Consider the following 16,789-nt stretch of genomic DNA (forward strand, 5'->3'; position numbering starts at 1 on the left):
CAATCTACAGATAGGAATATGCAAACACTACCACCAAAAAAAAAAAGTGGTAATAAAAGCCTTGAAGCAGGATGGCTTCGCACAGTAAAGATCAAAACTATGGAGCAATTACGTCCCCCCCACCACCACCATCTTCTCCCACCCCAAGGTCACCACCATTACCTGAATAATGTTCCTCTTGCCTTCTGTCCTCCTTGTTATTTGCATCATCTTCCCCCCACCAGGAGGGCTGCCCATAAAGCGGGGTGCGGTAAGTACTGGTTTCTAGGAAGAGGATAAGCAAATACTTTGACGAAGAAAATATCAATTTATCACGTTCACAGAGGTCAACCAGATGCCAAAAAGGGAAAAACAGCAGGGTCAGATGAGATCATGTACCTGTTACATTGCAGTTGTAACAGCAAATTATACATCATAATGAGTGTGTTCAGGCTTTTCAATTTTCCCTCCTTTTTTCTTTACATTCAGCTGCAAGACGCTGACTCCACCTCCCTTCACTGTCTTTCACAGACATGTTTCCCAAATACTAGCTTGTCTCCCTTTCCAGCCTCATTATTCACAGAAGTGGAAGACTTTTGGCAGGACAGGCTACAGAAAACCAACCACAAAATTGTCTACAAATCACTTGCAATTCAGGTAAAAAGACTTTTTCCTGACCTTAACTGGGAAGACTTTAGCTGTGCCCTTTCTTGAATGTTGTGAGGCCAAGGATATTTTCCAGCTATTCACCACTCCCACTCTACGTGACACACATCCCACAACAGGAAATTCTTGATGCATTACAAATTTGGGGAAAATGGTAAAACCATGACCTTACACATACATGAAGAAGTAGTAAACTCTTGCTCTCTAAAGCTTAAAGTAAACCCAGTGGATTTCAGGGTCACTGCAGGACAGAGGTTTTTCTCATCAAGAAGCTTCTCCTAGAAGAGCCAGGCTTCTATTATTTTCTCTGCTTAGTGTGCACTCACTGTAAGATCAGGGCTTTGCTGTAGCAACTGGTGCCCAAAGGGCCTGATGACCTGCTTCTCATTTTGTCTCCTGCAAAACAAGACAGTGCTTTGGCAGGGCTTTCTACTGCTGCTGTTTATACAACAAGTACAAAGAATACACCTCAATTTATCTGTGGTATAGTTATTATGTTTTTATAATAGTTTAATAAAGGCAAATACAGTAGCTTTTGTTCTTTCATCTAGAGGTGACAGAAACACAAGGATAGGTCAGGGGCTGAGGTTCAGCTTCAGCTCTGTTAGCTGCTTCTTCCTCTGCTTTTAACAGCCATCAGTGTTCTACTGGCCACGTCTTAAACCCTGGCTCCAGCTACAGAGCCATAGCTGGGCTTCTACTGCCAGCTGCTGTTCAGCTTGTGGTTTTAAAAACCACACACTGCTCTGTAAAGCCACCCTCAAACAGCCCTGCAATTCTGCATTCCCCACTTTAACAGGGACGTGAAAGAAAGTAGTCATTAGCATAAGGAAAGTTAGGAGAGGAAGGAAAATTAAACATGTCAAAGAAAAAAGAAAGCCTGATTCTATGCTGCCATTTCTAAAGCTACATAGACCCAGCGGCCACTACTTCATAGAACCACAGAATGGTTTGGGTTGAAAGGGACCTTAAAGATCATCTAGTTCCAACCCCCCTGCTATGGGCAGGCACAGCTTCCACTAGACCAGGTTGCTCAAAGCCCCATCCAACCTGAACTTGATACTTCAGATGTTTTTATTCCTCAGTGCTTCCAGAGATACAGCTCCTACACTGACAGTCCACAAGCAAAAATTTTGCTTTACAGATGCAGCCCACAGGCCCTTTTCAAGGGACGTTCTTAATGTTTCAAAATTAACCACGCTGCCTCCCTTCACACTGAGGATCAAAAGAGGCTGAAAGTATTACTCCCCTTTCTGCCTAGAGTACATGGAAGATAAACTGCGCTCCCATTATGTAGGCGGCCTTTGAAAGTTCAAAGGAGGAAGCATTTTTCACCATGAATAAACTGGAATTGCCAAGCAATATGTTTCGTAACCGAGGATGGGTAAACGCAAGGGAGAGGGGAAGGAATAAAAAAAGAAAATAAAAATATTCACAAGCTTGTCAATGAACAGAAGCTCCCAAATGCAGAGTTTAGACTATATTAGGCTGAGACCAACCACCCCCTTTTCATGCTATGACTTGCACACTAGACCCACAGCCCAACCACACAGGATCTGCTCTGCTAACATCAGGCACTTCTTTTGGGCACACACTGCAATGGATTATCCCCTTCTGATTTGAGGTAATGATCCTAGGGTTGATGGCCAAGAGGCAATCAGGGAGAAGGTGATGGACTTTGGAGTGATGGACAAATCCATTAACAGCTAGTTATGTCTGGGGTAACTTATGCCTAAAAAGTTCAATGAGGCACAGTGAAGGGCTCAGCCATGAAGAAACACATGAGATTTTGGATACCTGTCTCAGATTAATACGACCAGTTACAAAAGTTGTTTATTTTAAGTTGCTGGTGGAACAATCTTGAGCATACTACCCTACAGATGAAATACAAAGAGCATCCTGCACACGCAGCAGCTTTCCCAAGCATGGGTGCTGCTATTGCTTGCACCTTGCAAGGAGCTGCCTCATTACAAGCTCATCCCTCCAGCACACTCCAGCTCCTCACGGGATCCCAAAGCCCTCCTACTCTAGAAAATTCTAGTTGCCTAGTCCAAGATTTTTTACTTTTTTTCCAAAGCGGCAGAAATAAGCAAAGAGAGCTCGCATGCATCCTGCAGGACATACTCCTTCCCAGAAGCTGCTCTAGCCTCAAGATCTCTGTGCCATCTGCATACTGAACACAGGAAACATTGGGATTGCAAGGAAAGGTGAAAGGGAGGGAAAAAAAATAAATAAAAGGAGTATTTGTAAAGACTAATGATTCACCCTCCACCTAAAAAACCCTAAAAAATGCCTGGAAATTCCCCAATTTCCCCTTCTGACAAAAGCTAGCACAAAGTCAAAACGCCAGGACAATGTCAAGGAGCACCTACAAAGAGCATACCAGGTTGGCCAGAGTACACACACCTGTGGCTACCAGAGGGGGAGCCACTCTGCTGCACTCACTGCATGGCAGCAGAAGGTCCCTCCTGCCCCACAACACAGAGCTTGCCAGGCCCCACCTGCAACACTCAGCTACAGCATGTGTAACGCATCTGCCCTCTTCTGTAGTCTTTTTGTTTGCTTTTGTTTTTCCAAGCCTCCACAATAAACTGGAACTTCATTGTAAAGACTGCAAAAAGCACAGATAAAAAGCTAAGGAGTCAGCATTTTGCTCTTTGGGGACAGTTTCAACATTTTAAGAGCAATTATGTTTCCACTGAGCCTTCATATTAGTCTGCATTTATTATCAAATGACACAGACACCCTCGTTCTCAGCTACTGCTGAAAGTGGCCAGATCCTGAGCTAGAACAAAATTTCCCTGAGTTCAGAAGAGCTACATGACCTTGCTGCCCTGCTCCTGTCAGAAGCTTCCATCCCTTCTAATTTGCAGGCACAATCAACCCGATGCCTCTCCCTGCTCCAGCTCTAACACAACAATATCGTATAAAAAGGGGAGGGAGGAGGATGGAGGGGGAGGCATATAGAAAGGCAGCTAGACCAGATGGATGTGACAGAAGTGGGGCAGGGAGCAGCTACATACACACTTATGCCAGGGGGCTTTGCTCTTTACCAGAGGGGATGTGTTTTAGGTAGCAATCTCAACCTGGACTCACAGTGTCCTGAGCAGTGTGCTTGCCTGTGTCCCAAGGCTCACATATCATCCTGAAGCTACTGCCTGTCTTTTATATTTTAGTGTAAAATGAAAGCTCTTGCAAGAGCAGAGAGACTTGGGGCTTGTCCAAGTCAGCAGTGAAGCAAGGAACACCAGTGAAAACTAACTGCTCAGTCATTTTAATGACATGAGACTTCCTCCAATTGATGGCAGCTAGTTACCACCTCTCTCCACTCTGTGCCAGGCTGCCCAGATGGTGCCAATTACATTTAGACATATTTCTTGGCTCATCTATTCAGGCAGACAGTCCAAAACCCATCCTTTTAGATAACCGAGCTGAGGTCAGCACAAGCCTTCAGCCAGATAAACACTGAGCTACCTGTGACAGTGTAATAGAGGGAAGACCACTGACATACACATGTTCTGCTCCTGGATATGTGTTTGGGGCAGTCACTCAAAAAAAAAAGGAAGACTGTTTTAGCATAAAATAAGGGAGGTTCATTTGTTTAACAAGTCTGATAGGAACGTGGCCTGCTAAATTAATACAGAACTATTGATCAGCTGAAGGAGAGGCACCACAACAAGAGAAAATGAGATGTGTCAATACAAAGGATGCATTTATGGAGAAATGAATCACACAGAACACAAAGGCAGGAAGAAAAATACAATCCAGGTGATGAAAGGGCAAGGAGGAAGCCTGTGTTAATGCTGCTTTCTACCAGCGAGTGGGCAGAAGAGCTTTCATGACTAGCACAAAGCTCCCACTACAGAGGGGTCTGATTTCCCACAAGGGTGTCCCCTGTGGTCAGGAGGGGACTGAGGGCTGCGCTTCCACACAAAGCTTCAAGCCATCATGACTCAGACAGAAATGATAAATTGATTTGCTGACAGAAGCACATCAGCTTTGAAGCCGTCTACAGCAAGTCATAACAAAAGCATGAGAAACCCAGCTTGCTTTAACTCAAACCATTTTTGATTCATTATTAGCAACAATACTGTCCATCTTCAGAAGATGCAGAGTAGGCTTCCTACAGCAGAGGCCTTAAGGGGGAAAAAAGATATATCTAGCTATAACATTTTAAAATTAATTCCTTACATCTCTGCTTTTTAACTCCTCTCTGAAATAGAGAATTCAGACCTAGGAGAAATAACCATAAAACCATTCTCTGACTCTTTGCTGCAGTATTTATTTCACATGTGCATGGCAAACCTGAGCCCTGGCCTTATGTACCTGCTGTGAATACAGACAGACCCCAGAGGCTTTCAAATCTGACTGATAATCATAAATTTGTCTCAATTACATGTCAAACCTTTAACATGTTGCAGGTACCACTACCCTAGCTCAGACAAAAAACAGATACACCACCACCACTTCCTTAAATTAAAGGCTAGGGTAGAGCTGTGTGCCTAAATAGCTATTACCATGATCTCATGGGGAAAGCAGCCAAAGTCCATGGAAACCACTTCACAACTGGGCACAACGCCCACTGCCTCTGTCCATTCTGCCTGCTAGACCTCAGCCTCGGACACCAACAAGACTTTCAAGTTGGACACTCAGTTGAAAGGACTGAGTGCTTTCACACACAGATGCTAACCTGGTGAGCAAGACTATTTCACAGATCCTGGCTCAAGTCCTGCTCCTGCAGCTGGTGATGCCCATTTCAGCTAGATGCTGCAGGCAGCCTCCACCCCTGGAAACTCAGGCCTGCAGCAGTTATTCAGAAGTTACTCATCAGATTCAGCATTATCTATTCCCCTTTAAAATTAAATAAATTAATATCAGCCTGAGGATTAGCTATGTGTTGAGAACAGAAGACCACAAAGTAGCTTATCTCATTCAGTACCTCAACTCAGGTAGCAACAGATGGGGATTGTGAGTTAAAGTCTGCTCAGTTCAAGGCTATACCTGACTTCCTGATTGCTTAAGGCTTTAAACATGAAAGCTGATGGCTATTTTTAGCATTAATTAGCTGAACTGTGGGCACTTCTCTTATCCATATCCAACCCATAGGGCTCACCAAGCTCCTCACCCCAAATATTTCACAAAGACTGATGATTTTCTGCTTACATACACACAAAAGCTGCAAGTACAACAGCATAAAGACTAAATGGCTGTTTCCCATTCACTCCACTGGATCTCTTTATCTTTAGTCCCACACCTCCTCCTACTTCTATGCAGCAATAACTGTTCACATTGTTTTGTTAAACCTCTTCCCTGAAAGCTTGCTATTCCCTCTGCCTCTTTTCTACTCAGGCCCTGGGAAGCTATCCTTCTAAAGGCTTTTGTCACCCCAGACCTTGCTTTAATTAGTCAATGCAAATTCCCAAATACCTACAGGCTTAGTGAAACAGCTCTTTCCCTAAAGCCTCCCTGTGCCACCACTAAGCAAGCCCACTCCCCGTGAGAATACCAAATTCTTCTTTCCACTAATCATTTTAAATTGCTGCCACTCCTCTGAGCAGCCAAAAAGGAACTGTGCATGTGTGCAGCCAAAGACAAGGTGAATTAGTCACATCGCAGATGAAAAAAGGGACTCAATAATCATTCTGCTCACATGACAGAGATGCTTTTAGGAGAGTGAGGTATTGATTTAATGCTCAGGCTCCCTTCTCTTGCTCAAACAGGCTTCAGTCCAATCCAGCAAGATATTTCCAACAAGAAGTCCTGAATTCCTCCATCTTCCAGTGGAGTTAGCAGCACTTCACAGATTACTTTTTTAAGTCCCACTGCACATGACATCAGCATTGGTCCCCAGTAAGTAATCACAGTCCTTTTTGGTTTAGACCCATGGTCTGCGCTCACTGATGATGACAGAAACATAACACAGGTCTGAGAACCACATGCTGGAGAAATGGGTCACCTTGCTGAAGAGTCACTTAACATCCTGACTTTGAAGGTGTTCCAAATATCACCTGCTTATGCTATGTATATTAAAATCAACTTGTGAATTTTTCGGAAGGTGGCAAAAATAAAAATGAGAAGTTTTATGCAACCAGGCAGCAGCAAATACACCGTGGTTCCAGTTGTTGGCAAACTGGCCCAGTATCCCATGCCCCTTGAAAGGCAGCTGGAGAGCTTTCCCCCACAGTGAGATTCACCTCTTTTCACCCTCTGCCGTGTCATGGTCAATCAACACCAACTTCATCCCTTTAACTGCACGCTTGTGAGGCAAAGTCACAAACGTCACACCCGTGGGGGTGGGCAACAGACACAGCTGAAGCAACACTAAAAAAGGTTTTGCAGTGCAGAAAATGGGAGTCAGGCACATGGGTGCATGCCCATGTGCTTCCACGAACAGCTGAAGGCAACAGCAAGACCAGGGAGAAAAATTACAGTTTTAGTACACTCTGTCAGCTTAAAGGGATTTTCATAAAGACAATGCATGGGAGATTAAGGTCAGCTAACCCAGTCCAATTAGTTATCATAAAGCCTTGGCAGCTTTACTTGAAGTTGTACACTCTTTTAGAAAGCTGCTGTATCTATCCTTATCTCACCTCTTTTACCCACCTACCCTCTTCCCTCCGTTCACCTCCTTGCTTCTTCTTCCAACAGACCCAGCGGGCAGGCTTTCTGCTAACCCTAAAGCTTTCCTATCACTCTGCCATCCTGGTGCTACAAGACCACCACTGGCAGTCATTCATCACTGGGATGCTTTGAAACCATATTTGTTCTTCCTATGCATCATCAAGCTCTAGAAATCCACCAACTGATACCTGAGCAAAACTGGGAAGAGACCTGCCAGGGCAGGTAGGAAGTCAGGTGAGATGGCTGAGACCCAAGACAGCTGGGGAGGTCTTGGCCCACCATAATGGGGAACAGGGAAAAAGCAAGGTTTGTAAAGGGACTTTAAAGGGGCAGCAGTGGGTAAAGAAATGAGGAACAAAAGGAATTTTTCAAACTGAAAAGGATTGCGGCTGGGGAATAGTGAACCTGAAGCAAGCACCTTCCAGTTTGGCAGTCAGTTTCAATCCCACACATTAGTATGTTAGGAAGTACAGCCATTTAAAACCATGCTGGGCTTTTGAAAGAAATGGCTTGTTGCTTCTTTGCCTGCCTGCCAGCACCATGCCATGGCAGCCATACATTTTCTACTCTGAGTCACCATCTCTGTTCAAACACCAGTTCATAATTAGGAAATTAAAACAGACCAGACAGGTGCCAAAGAACTTACCAAACCTGCTCAGCCCACAGGTTCTCAAGCACACACACAGTGACAAGGAGTGTGTGCCATCACACCATGATTTTTTTTGGAGGTTGAATCTCCAAAATCTGAGTCTGGAGTACTCAAGAGGTTTAGTAAGATGACCCTTCTGGAACTGCTCCTAGATGTAACCCACAACACCATAACGTCAGCATCATGACCCACTGCAGGGCTCAAGCTGCACTTTGTTCTGAATCTTGATTAACTGGTTCCTGAGCAAGTACCTGTAATTGCTTTCCTCTCTCCTTTCTCCAGCTTTGCTTGCGGGGACTCTGTGTAGCCACTGTGCTCCATGGGCTGCTCTGCCCTCTTCATTGCCGTGCCTTTGTAATTCATCTGAAGTTGGCTGGTGTACTTCTCATGCTGCAGAGACAAGCAACAGTTGTAGTGTGCCAGTACAATCTGTATGCTAGCCTACAGAAAACCTTCCCTGCAAACAGATCATGCAAAGGCAAACACTGCAGCTATGTTCTGCAACAGAAAGCAAGCACACCTGAGTAGAGGCTACAAAATACAGCAGAAATGCCAGCAGAGAGGCTTTCAAATTCCCCATTTGGAAGACTTAAGTGACAATTCTAGTCCATGAGAAGGTCACTGTGACTTAGCTCTGCAAAATATTTAATTAGAAAACCTTTTAAAGAATAAACTGAGAAGAATCAGAACTTAGGTCATTTCTCACTCAGGATTCAAATCCTGAAATCGCCTTTGCTCTTAAAGCAACATCATAAATTCTTTCAGGACAGTCATCTGCATTATCTCATTTTTTCAGGAAAGGCAATTAAAATATATTTTAATTATTTCTTGCCAAACCCTCTCCCCAGCTAGGAAAGTGCAGTAAAACAGGCTCCACATAGTAAATGAGCTATTTACAAGTGGGTTTATTACAAGTGAATTAATAAAAGGGTGTAGCCAGCCAGATTACCCCCCGAGTAAATTCAAAGAATCATTTTCCCGATTTCAGCTGCTACATTTCCAATCCTCTCCAAGTCCTAAACATGGAACCGGGCTAAGACAGTACCTGCTAGCCACACAGTGATGCCTGGCACTGATAGCCCAGTCCCTCAGCTGAACATAACAGCTTTCTTGCCTAGAGGAGGTTGCTTTTCTGCTTTAGATAAGAGGATGCTTGAATATTTTGTACCTGCTACTGAACAGTTTGTTTAAAAAGACACCTCATTCAAAAGAGGACTGCTCAGTAAGTAAAAATTGGGAGCTCAAAGGCAAAAATTAGATGATATACAGGAATAAATTAACTAAACTTAAGTCTGCCGGAGGAAGTGTGATGGAGCTGGTCTAAGCCACCAAGCTCAAGAAAGAGGCATCTGTGCTCCACTTCTGGGAGGGAAGATCTGCTGTGCTTTGTCCACAGGCTTATGTGGTGGCTGTTCTTTAATATGTTACAGCTTTAGTAACCTTTTCTGTTGGCAGTCATGAAGTCATCAATACCTTCATCTACGTGTTAGCACAGGGATCAGAGCCAAGGTAACTGGGAATGTACCTCTCCTCAAATGAAGGTTTTATTAAGTCCTGATGCAAGGAAAGCCCCACACTGTGGAACATTTCACTGCTATGAAGGGTATTTTAATATTTTGGTCTGCTTGGCCACTACTAGAGCAGTTAATTTTTTTTTTTTTCTAAATGCACCTGCACCCAGACACCCTTACCTTTAATGCTTCTTCTGGGACTTTGTGTTGAATTTGTTCCAGGACATACATGTTTGAATGTACAGCACTCATTAAGGAAATGGCAAACAAATTGGATGGACAGAGAAATCTAGCACTTAGTCATGGAAAGAAAACAAGATATAATATCAGAGAAGCTTAAAACCTGCAGGGTACTAAAAGTTGCCTCTTCTGTAACTCATCACGGACTCTGCCATGCACGTTTTGCAAGACATCATGCAATCACATCTGCTGGCGAGACCCACGTCAATTGAGGGGTAACAGATAAGGGGAGCAGGGCAGGAAAAACTAGGGGGAGCACTAGCAGCTCCGTGCAGGACCCAAGGGAGCAACGAGAACCCTGACTCAACTCACACCCCACTCCTCTCCACCCAGCTGGCAGCTCCAGGCAGGTCACTCTCTCCCCATGGTATCCTGGCCAACATGAGGCAATCTAGTCTGCTCTGGACAAGGGAACAGTAGAGTCCAGCTCCCTACAGGGATCCCTGGCACTATCATGCTCTCTTTCCCTGACAAAGCCTTTCAGGCACTGCAGTTTCCTGGATGAAAAGTAAATCAGGTCATAAGCTGCTGTGACCTCTTTGGAATGGAGGCATTCAACATGATTGAGCCTAGGCAATAATCCTCAGCAACACTGTGTAAAAAAATAAATAAATAAAGGAAGCATATGGCAGTGTCAACACGAACAAACCAATCAGCGCTGCACAGTGCAAAGGGGAGGAAAAAGGAAAGATGGAAAACATTACACTAAAAATAAACCAAGTGATACTGGCATAGCAGGGAATCTGCACAGCCTGTATGTGAAACTGTAAATGGAAAAGAGGCAAACGCTCTTATGCAACAGCACACAGCTGACTCAGACCTCAGGAGATGCTACCATCCACACCAAGCTGTGTGGTATGCACAGAAGACACTACTGAAGAGTGGCACTGAAGCAGCAAAGGAAAGGAAGAGTTTGTAACTGCCATACTAACTATGCTGAAGTAAATAGATAGCACTAAGACCTGCAATTCTTTATAATTTTCCTGTTGGTGACAATAAATTCTACAATTCATAAATGCAATCATTCATTTCACATGAATATCAGGGTGAGGGCTGCAGGATTAAACTTCAACTCAGCTGCTTAACACTCAGAACTGCTTTCTATAAAATGTTTAAACCTGTATCACAGCCATTAAAACCTACCCATGCTCTAGGCACTGGCTTACGCCTTCACTAGGCTACAGTTCACAGCAAATCTTCTGTGAGTTTCTCCACACATCTAAAGACCAGAAGATACATGATCAGCTACATCAAAAATACCTTCCAATTTGCAAAGCTAGAACTGAGGTTGCTGTGGGACTGTAAGAGGCTTCATAACATGTGCACTGAGACACCACCTTTAATGACATGATCCCAAATGACAGTGCTCTTCTATCAGACAGCACCCATTAAGGGGCTACTCAGTATCACAGAATCCCCACCACCACCACCATGTTCTCCTGTAATCCTCATCAGCTGCAAATTGCTCAAATACCAATCTAAAGGCAAATAATCTGCCTCTCTTTTTTTTTTAAGATTCAGCAATTACCTCACTTCTAAAAATTAGAAATACCACTGTGATGCAAGGATTTTTTTTGCATCTAAAATGGCAAGAGACAGAGCAAGACCAGAACCAAGAGTACAACCTTACACAAGGCCTAGAAAAACCTCTTTTCCAGCAGATCCAGGACTGCACACACATCAATTTAAGCATCCCTGCTGCAACTGTGAGTGCTCCTGCACTGTCAGGTGTTAGAGCTGAGCTGCCCAGATCATCTGAAGATCAGAAAGGCTCAGTCTCCTCTTAGTACCTCACCTATCTGGACTCCAGCAACGTCAGGAGTATTTCAAGGGCTCCAGAATGGCCAAGCGAAAACTGCTTGGCACAAGAATGTGGCCATGGGGTCAAGGATGCACAAAAGTTTTCCAGCCAAACACTTCCCCCCACCCAGTGGCAAAACTTTGCCTCTATTCTAAGAAATGTCTGGACTGTTTTTAAGTGAAATTTCCCCACAAAAAAAGAAACCTGGAGAAGATACCTGCTACTTCTAAATTCAGCCTGAGTGGGTAAAGTTTAGCAGATAGAAGCAACTGAAAAAAAGTGAATAAAAAAACATGAAAAGGCAGCAATAGGAGCCTCTACTTACCAGTAGCTCTGTAGGCTCAGAATGAAACATCTAGTTTACATCCAGTCATACAGCCCCATCAGTATAAAAAGGAAAGGGACAAAGGTGCTTTAGCAGACACTAGCAGAATTCTCTGTAAACAAAGTAGTAACTGCAGCCCAGCCTCCCTCAATAAAGGGGAAATTTGCTGGTGAAAATGAGAGATTTGCTCTTGTATTTTGTGGCAAAAGCAATTTTTCATGGGCAAACTTCAGCTGATAAAGTCAGGAGCCTGACAACAAGCCCCAGAGCTAAATGCTGAAAACCTGCAAATTGTCTGAAAGCAAGTGCTTGGATGAAATGATTGACAAAAGCACACAAGTTGGATTAAAAAAAAAAAAAAAAAAGGAAGATCTTAACTTATACAAAAGCATATGGAATATATTTGTTCCCCAACTTGTACCAGTTACAGTTGCCACACAGAGACCGAAGAGGCAACTCCACAGTCACTACTGGCAGTGCAAAGCCTGGTTCAAAGTCCAATGATTCATCATGATTAGTATGCTTTGAATCAGGTCCATGGTGGAGAAACCAAAGTTTATGAGCCATCCAAAGGCTCCAGGAGGGAAAATAAACACCCTTATTCATTAGTCACCATTAGCACTGTTAACTCCCCATAGAGCAAACAGCAAAAATCCAGTCAGAGACAGTGTCCCACTCCCTCTTCAGATGAGAAGGATATCGTAGCCAAAGCGAATGACATCATTCAGTTTTAGGGTGATGTACTTCTGGTCTGGAATTCTCATGTCATTGACGAATGTCTGCAGGAAAGAAGCACAGGAATAGTTTTTGACTGACGGTATCACAGTGATGCATCCCAAATACACAGGGCTCCTGGAGGGCACCACGGTCCATCTGCTAACCACACTGCATACACTCAGGGTACACTAGCACAAAGTCAGCCAGAGGCAAGGAGCTAAGTTCCCTACAAAAATCAACACTAGCAAGTAGCTCCCATGGGCAAGTTAGAGCACCCCAATTATGCTTCAAAGCAAGGTGCTCTGACAGGACCTCTAGGGAGATTCACCTTTCCACCAACTGCAAATGAAATTTTAGTCCCCAACTTAAACAGGTAAATGAGGTGCCTGCAGTTAGGAACTTCAGATGCTCTCAGCTCTCCTCAGCCCTCCACATCCAACAAGAGCAGCAAACAATGCAACTCATACTCTAATTACTGAGCTGGGAACCAGCTTTCTGCTAGATGTCAGACAACACTGGTGTCAGCTGCAAGGCCTGATAATCTAACAAGCAAAGCCTGTCATAGAGGAAGGGGAAAATGAAAATGCACAAAAAAAAAAGTATTTGCAGTAGCAACACCATGATGTCTGAGGCCACTTTGTCCAAGATATCATATGTCAGTATAATAGGCCCCTCGCATAAAAGATTCACACACTCATTTTTCCCATGCTCCAGACATTTCATTGAGGCTCAAAGAAATTAAGTTATCCTCATAAAGGTACAAGAAATGTATTTCATAACTGTGAACAAATGTCTGGGATGTCACAGATGCCTTCCTTCCCGGGGACCCCATAAGGAGCAATTCTCATAGAACACTGGAGGAACAAATCAAGCACTTATGGTCATCTTCCACAAATAAATCCACACACTTTTGTAATAACCAGGGCCGCATAAAAACAAAAATAAATCAGGAACTCAGTTGAAAAAGTACCAGCATGCTGACAGGGATGAGGCTCCCAGTTACAGCCAGGGCAGACACGGACACTAGGAGTTTCCCTATCTCACAAGGTGGGATTCACCCAGTCTCACAGACCAGGAACCCACTGCTGGCTCTTTGCAGCCTCAATGCAAATGCAGCTATGCTCAGATGAATCAAAATTATGCTAGAAAATGTATTTACATGCTTTCACCACTGAGGCACAGTCTTCTGCCTTCTCACCTCAGCCAAGCCAAATATCCATGATAAGACCAAGTATTAACCACAGGGGAAAAATAAATGCTAAAGCAGGAAACTAAAACTTCAGCAGACAACAGCCCTCAGCTTCCTGGAAATTTACAGAATAGCTGAGTGAAAGGTCTGCAATTTCAGAATAAAAGCAGTGAAGCTGGTTAAAAGGCAAGGAATTCCCATTTTCATGATTTTTTTATAATATTTAAAAATCCCACAAGAGTCACATCTGGAGCAAGAATAATTATTTAGTGAATTTTCTGCAAAACAAAGGTCTGCAAGAAAACCCAATCTGATGTCATTACCTATTCACCCGTGGTTACTTCAAATAAAATAAGCCAAGCAAACTGCTTACTGCAGACAGCAATGCTACCTTCAAAACCAAAAGACCCTTCATAGACTTAAGAATCAGTTGAACATTATAATAAAAGCGATATAAAACATTTCAACAGTTAATAAGAACCAGATTATCCAGCAAAGCCATATAATGCACTGTTGAAAAGCCATGAAGTAAACTCAAAATAAAAGCAAATTCTGCAAGTGGAATTAAAAATCTAGGTCCTTAAAAGCAATTTCTTTAGTTTCAGGGGGAAAACCAGGTTTTGATGAAAATTTTCAAATAAGGACTTATGTTTCTTTCATGCTAAAGAAATTCAGTTTGGCCCCAACAGTCTTCTCCAGCAGAAATGTATCTGACCAGCTGCAGAAGGCAGGCACTGTGGTAACTCTTTTTACTCCACTGCCTCTCAGAGCACAAGTCGATCACTAAAATCTTGTAAACTTGTATGAATATAGAAAAGAATTAGTGGTACAATCCTTCCCTTATTTGCAAGCAGAATTTTCAGCTGCTATTTTGCCAACAGGAGTTAAATACAACAGGTTTGGAACCACAGATCCAACTAGAGCCCAGACCAGTTACTGAAAACATTCCCATCTCAGCACTGCTCTGTGCCTTCACCTATAAGGCTGAGAAGGAGTAACACTCATTCTTACTGTTTCCAGATGCCAGAAGCAGCAGAACACTTGAGATCTGCTTTAGCCACTGTTTTTGTACAAGTTTCTGAGATTGTCTTGTGGTTGTGATGGTGGAGGGCTTCTGTTTCTAAGCCCAAAACAATGATTGCAGTAAAACCCCTACTGGGAAGACAATTATGTGAATCTAACTTAGACCTGCTCCAGCAGAGGAATTCTTCTGCTGGTATAAAGAAACAGCCAAAGAAGAGGCATGCCATGACATTAGGACAGATTTAACTACAATGGTATATTAAAAAAACACATAATGCAGGTGGGCAGACAAAGCCCTCCTTAACTGCTTAACACCACTGGTGTGAATTGGGACCAGAACAAGGGTTAAGATTCAGGCAGGCTCAGCTCCCTGTTCTGGGGTCACATTACCCCTTGGTCTTCACACAGACCAGGCTCAAGGAAGGCAAAAGAGCAATTCTTATGAGGAAAAAAAAAATTAAAAAAAAAAAGAGAAATAAAAGGTGGTTTTAAATAGTTTCTCCTTGAAGAAATTCAATGTTTCATCATCCCATAAATCACTGCATGCACTTACAACTGAATTGCTAGGTCACCCTGCTCATGCTGAACAGCTGCTCCAGAATCTTCACCAGTTCAATGTTAACATCCCCAAAATGAGACTAAATTTATTTCTTCCTCTTTTGTAAAGAGGTCTGTGATTTTACGAGCTCTGAACCATTCTGCAAGGACACCAGAAGAAATGGAAAAAGAAATACAAAATGCACAAAAGCTTTTCTCTTCTAAGATGAGGTGCTATATGACCTCCACCTCAGGCTTTGCAAATAATTATGTACATTTAGCTTAACTCATGCAAACAGTTCCAGTGACCCAAAAGGGTCCAACAGAATTAAGTGTACAAGCACTTGCAGACTCAGCATGGTGCGTGTTTGCTTCCATAATCCAGGAGGTTTACTACTTACGCCATTTAAGCTCCCGAGATCCTTCACCCAGTGCTCATCTTTCTCCTTGTCATAGTTGATCACAGCGTGCTGCTTATCGACACTGCGGGACTAGCAATAAAAGCATAATGAATGTGAGACTGGTCACACATAAGACAGTGTCAATCAAAGTAACATTTCAACATTAAACTAATTTGATATGGGGTAAAGGGAGAAAAGGGAAAAGCAGGAAGGATTAAATATTATTTACTACTACAAATAACCAAAGGATTAACAGTAAATGCTTCCATGGTTGTTTAAATGGTTCAACTTAGAGAGGGGAAAAAAAAAATTAAAAAAAAATCACTGAAGGCTGTCAAGACTACGCCATAATTTCAATGAATTGTATCAATACACACTGAAAATAAAACCAGCCAAATGGAAAGCCTGGGGCAGGATCTCAGTGTGAACTAGCAGAGCTTCATTTTCCACCAGCCAAAGCTGGTGGCCTCATCACTAGGAATGGTCCTATTCAGGATGATTAATTCCTATTTCAAGGAAAGATAAACCATTTTCTTAAGTTACAACAATGTATTCTGTTCCCAGGATTATGTCCCAGATCTTATTTAAATTCTAGGATGTTTTCCAAGTTGAAGAGAAGTTAGTAAACTTGCAATGAGAAAAAAAAGGAACTCCAGGAAAAATCGAATTTAAGGCTAGGTTCAAGAACACTGAACTGGACAGTGATTTGGTGCCACTGGCTTTGCCACGATGCACGAGTAATAAATGCACTTTATCTTCAGAACAGAGAATGACACTTTGGCAAGAATAGTGTCAGATTTCTGAGGAAGAAGTGTTAGATCGAAAGCTCTACATAATTTTGAAATACATTGTGTTACAGCTTTAAAGACACCAGACTGTCTGTATTTAGATCTGCCTCTCATAACTTGAATTCTTGCTGCAGTTGACCTCAACCAGTCACTGAAACCAGTCACTCCAACAGCATGAACACACACAACATCGAGAACTCCCTGGTATCTGGGGCAGGGGAGGGTAGGACATGCTACCAGAGCAGGGAGACAAGCCAGTCCCTAAATCAGCAAATCCTCCTCTTCCTGGGCATTGACCAACACGTTCTTGGTGAAAGTGCTTCCCTTTTCCCCAAGTATAAA

General features: G+C 43.1%; 1 protein-coding gene across 3 annotated transcripts in view; it reads right to left on the bottom strand.

Moving 5' to 3' along the window:
* The window catches only part of CEP170B (centrosomal protein 170B), a 54,520-nt gene that overhangs the window by 25,640 nt on the left and 12,091 nt on the right, over positions 1-16,789 (bottom strand). For all 3 annotated transcript variants that reach the window (XM_057416156.1, XM_057416155.1, XM_057416154.1), the window contains 5 exons: positions 15,660-15,749; positions 12,491-12,571; positions 9,607-9,663; positions 8,167-8,305; positions 163-264 (listed from right to left, as the gene is read on the bottom strand). In XM_057416156.1, the coding sequence (XP_057272139.1) occupies positions 163-264; positions 8,167-8,305; positions 9,607-9,663; positions 12,491-12,571; positions 15,660-15,749 (469 nt within the window). The remainder of the gene's footprint in view (positions 1-162; positions 265-8,166; positions 8,306-9,606; positions 9,664-12,490; positions 12,572-15,659; positions 15,750-16,789) is intronic.

This window comes from Pezoporus wallicus, unplaced genomic scaffold (assembly GCF_028554395.1).
Source record: "Pezoporus wallicus isolate ANWC-B61680 ecotype Strahan unplaced genomic scaffold, APGP_CSIRO_Pwel_v1 scaffold_2146, whole genome shotgun sequence".
NCBI lineage: Eukaryota > Metazoa > Chordata > Aves > Psittaciformes > Psittacidae > Pezoporus > Pezoporus wallicus.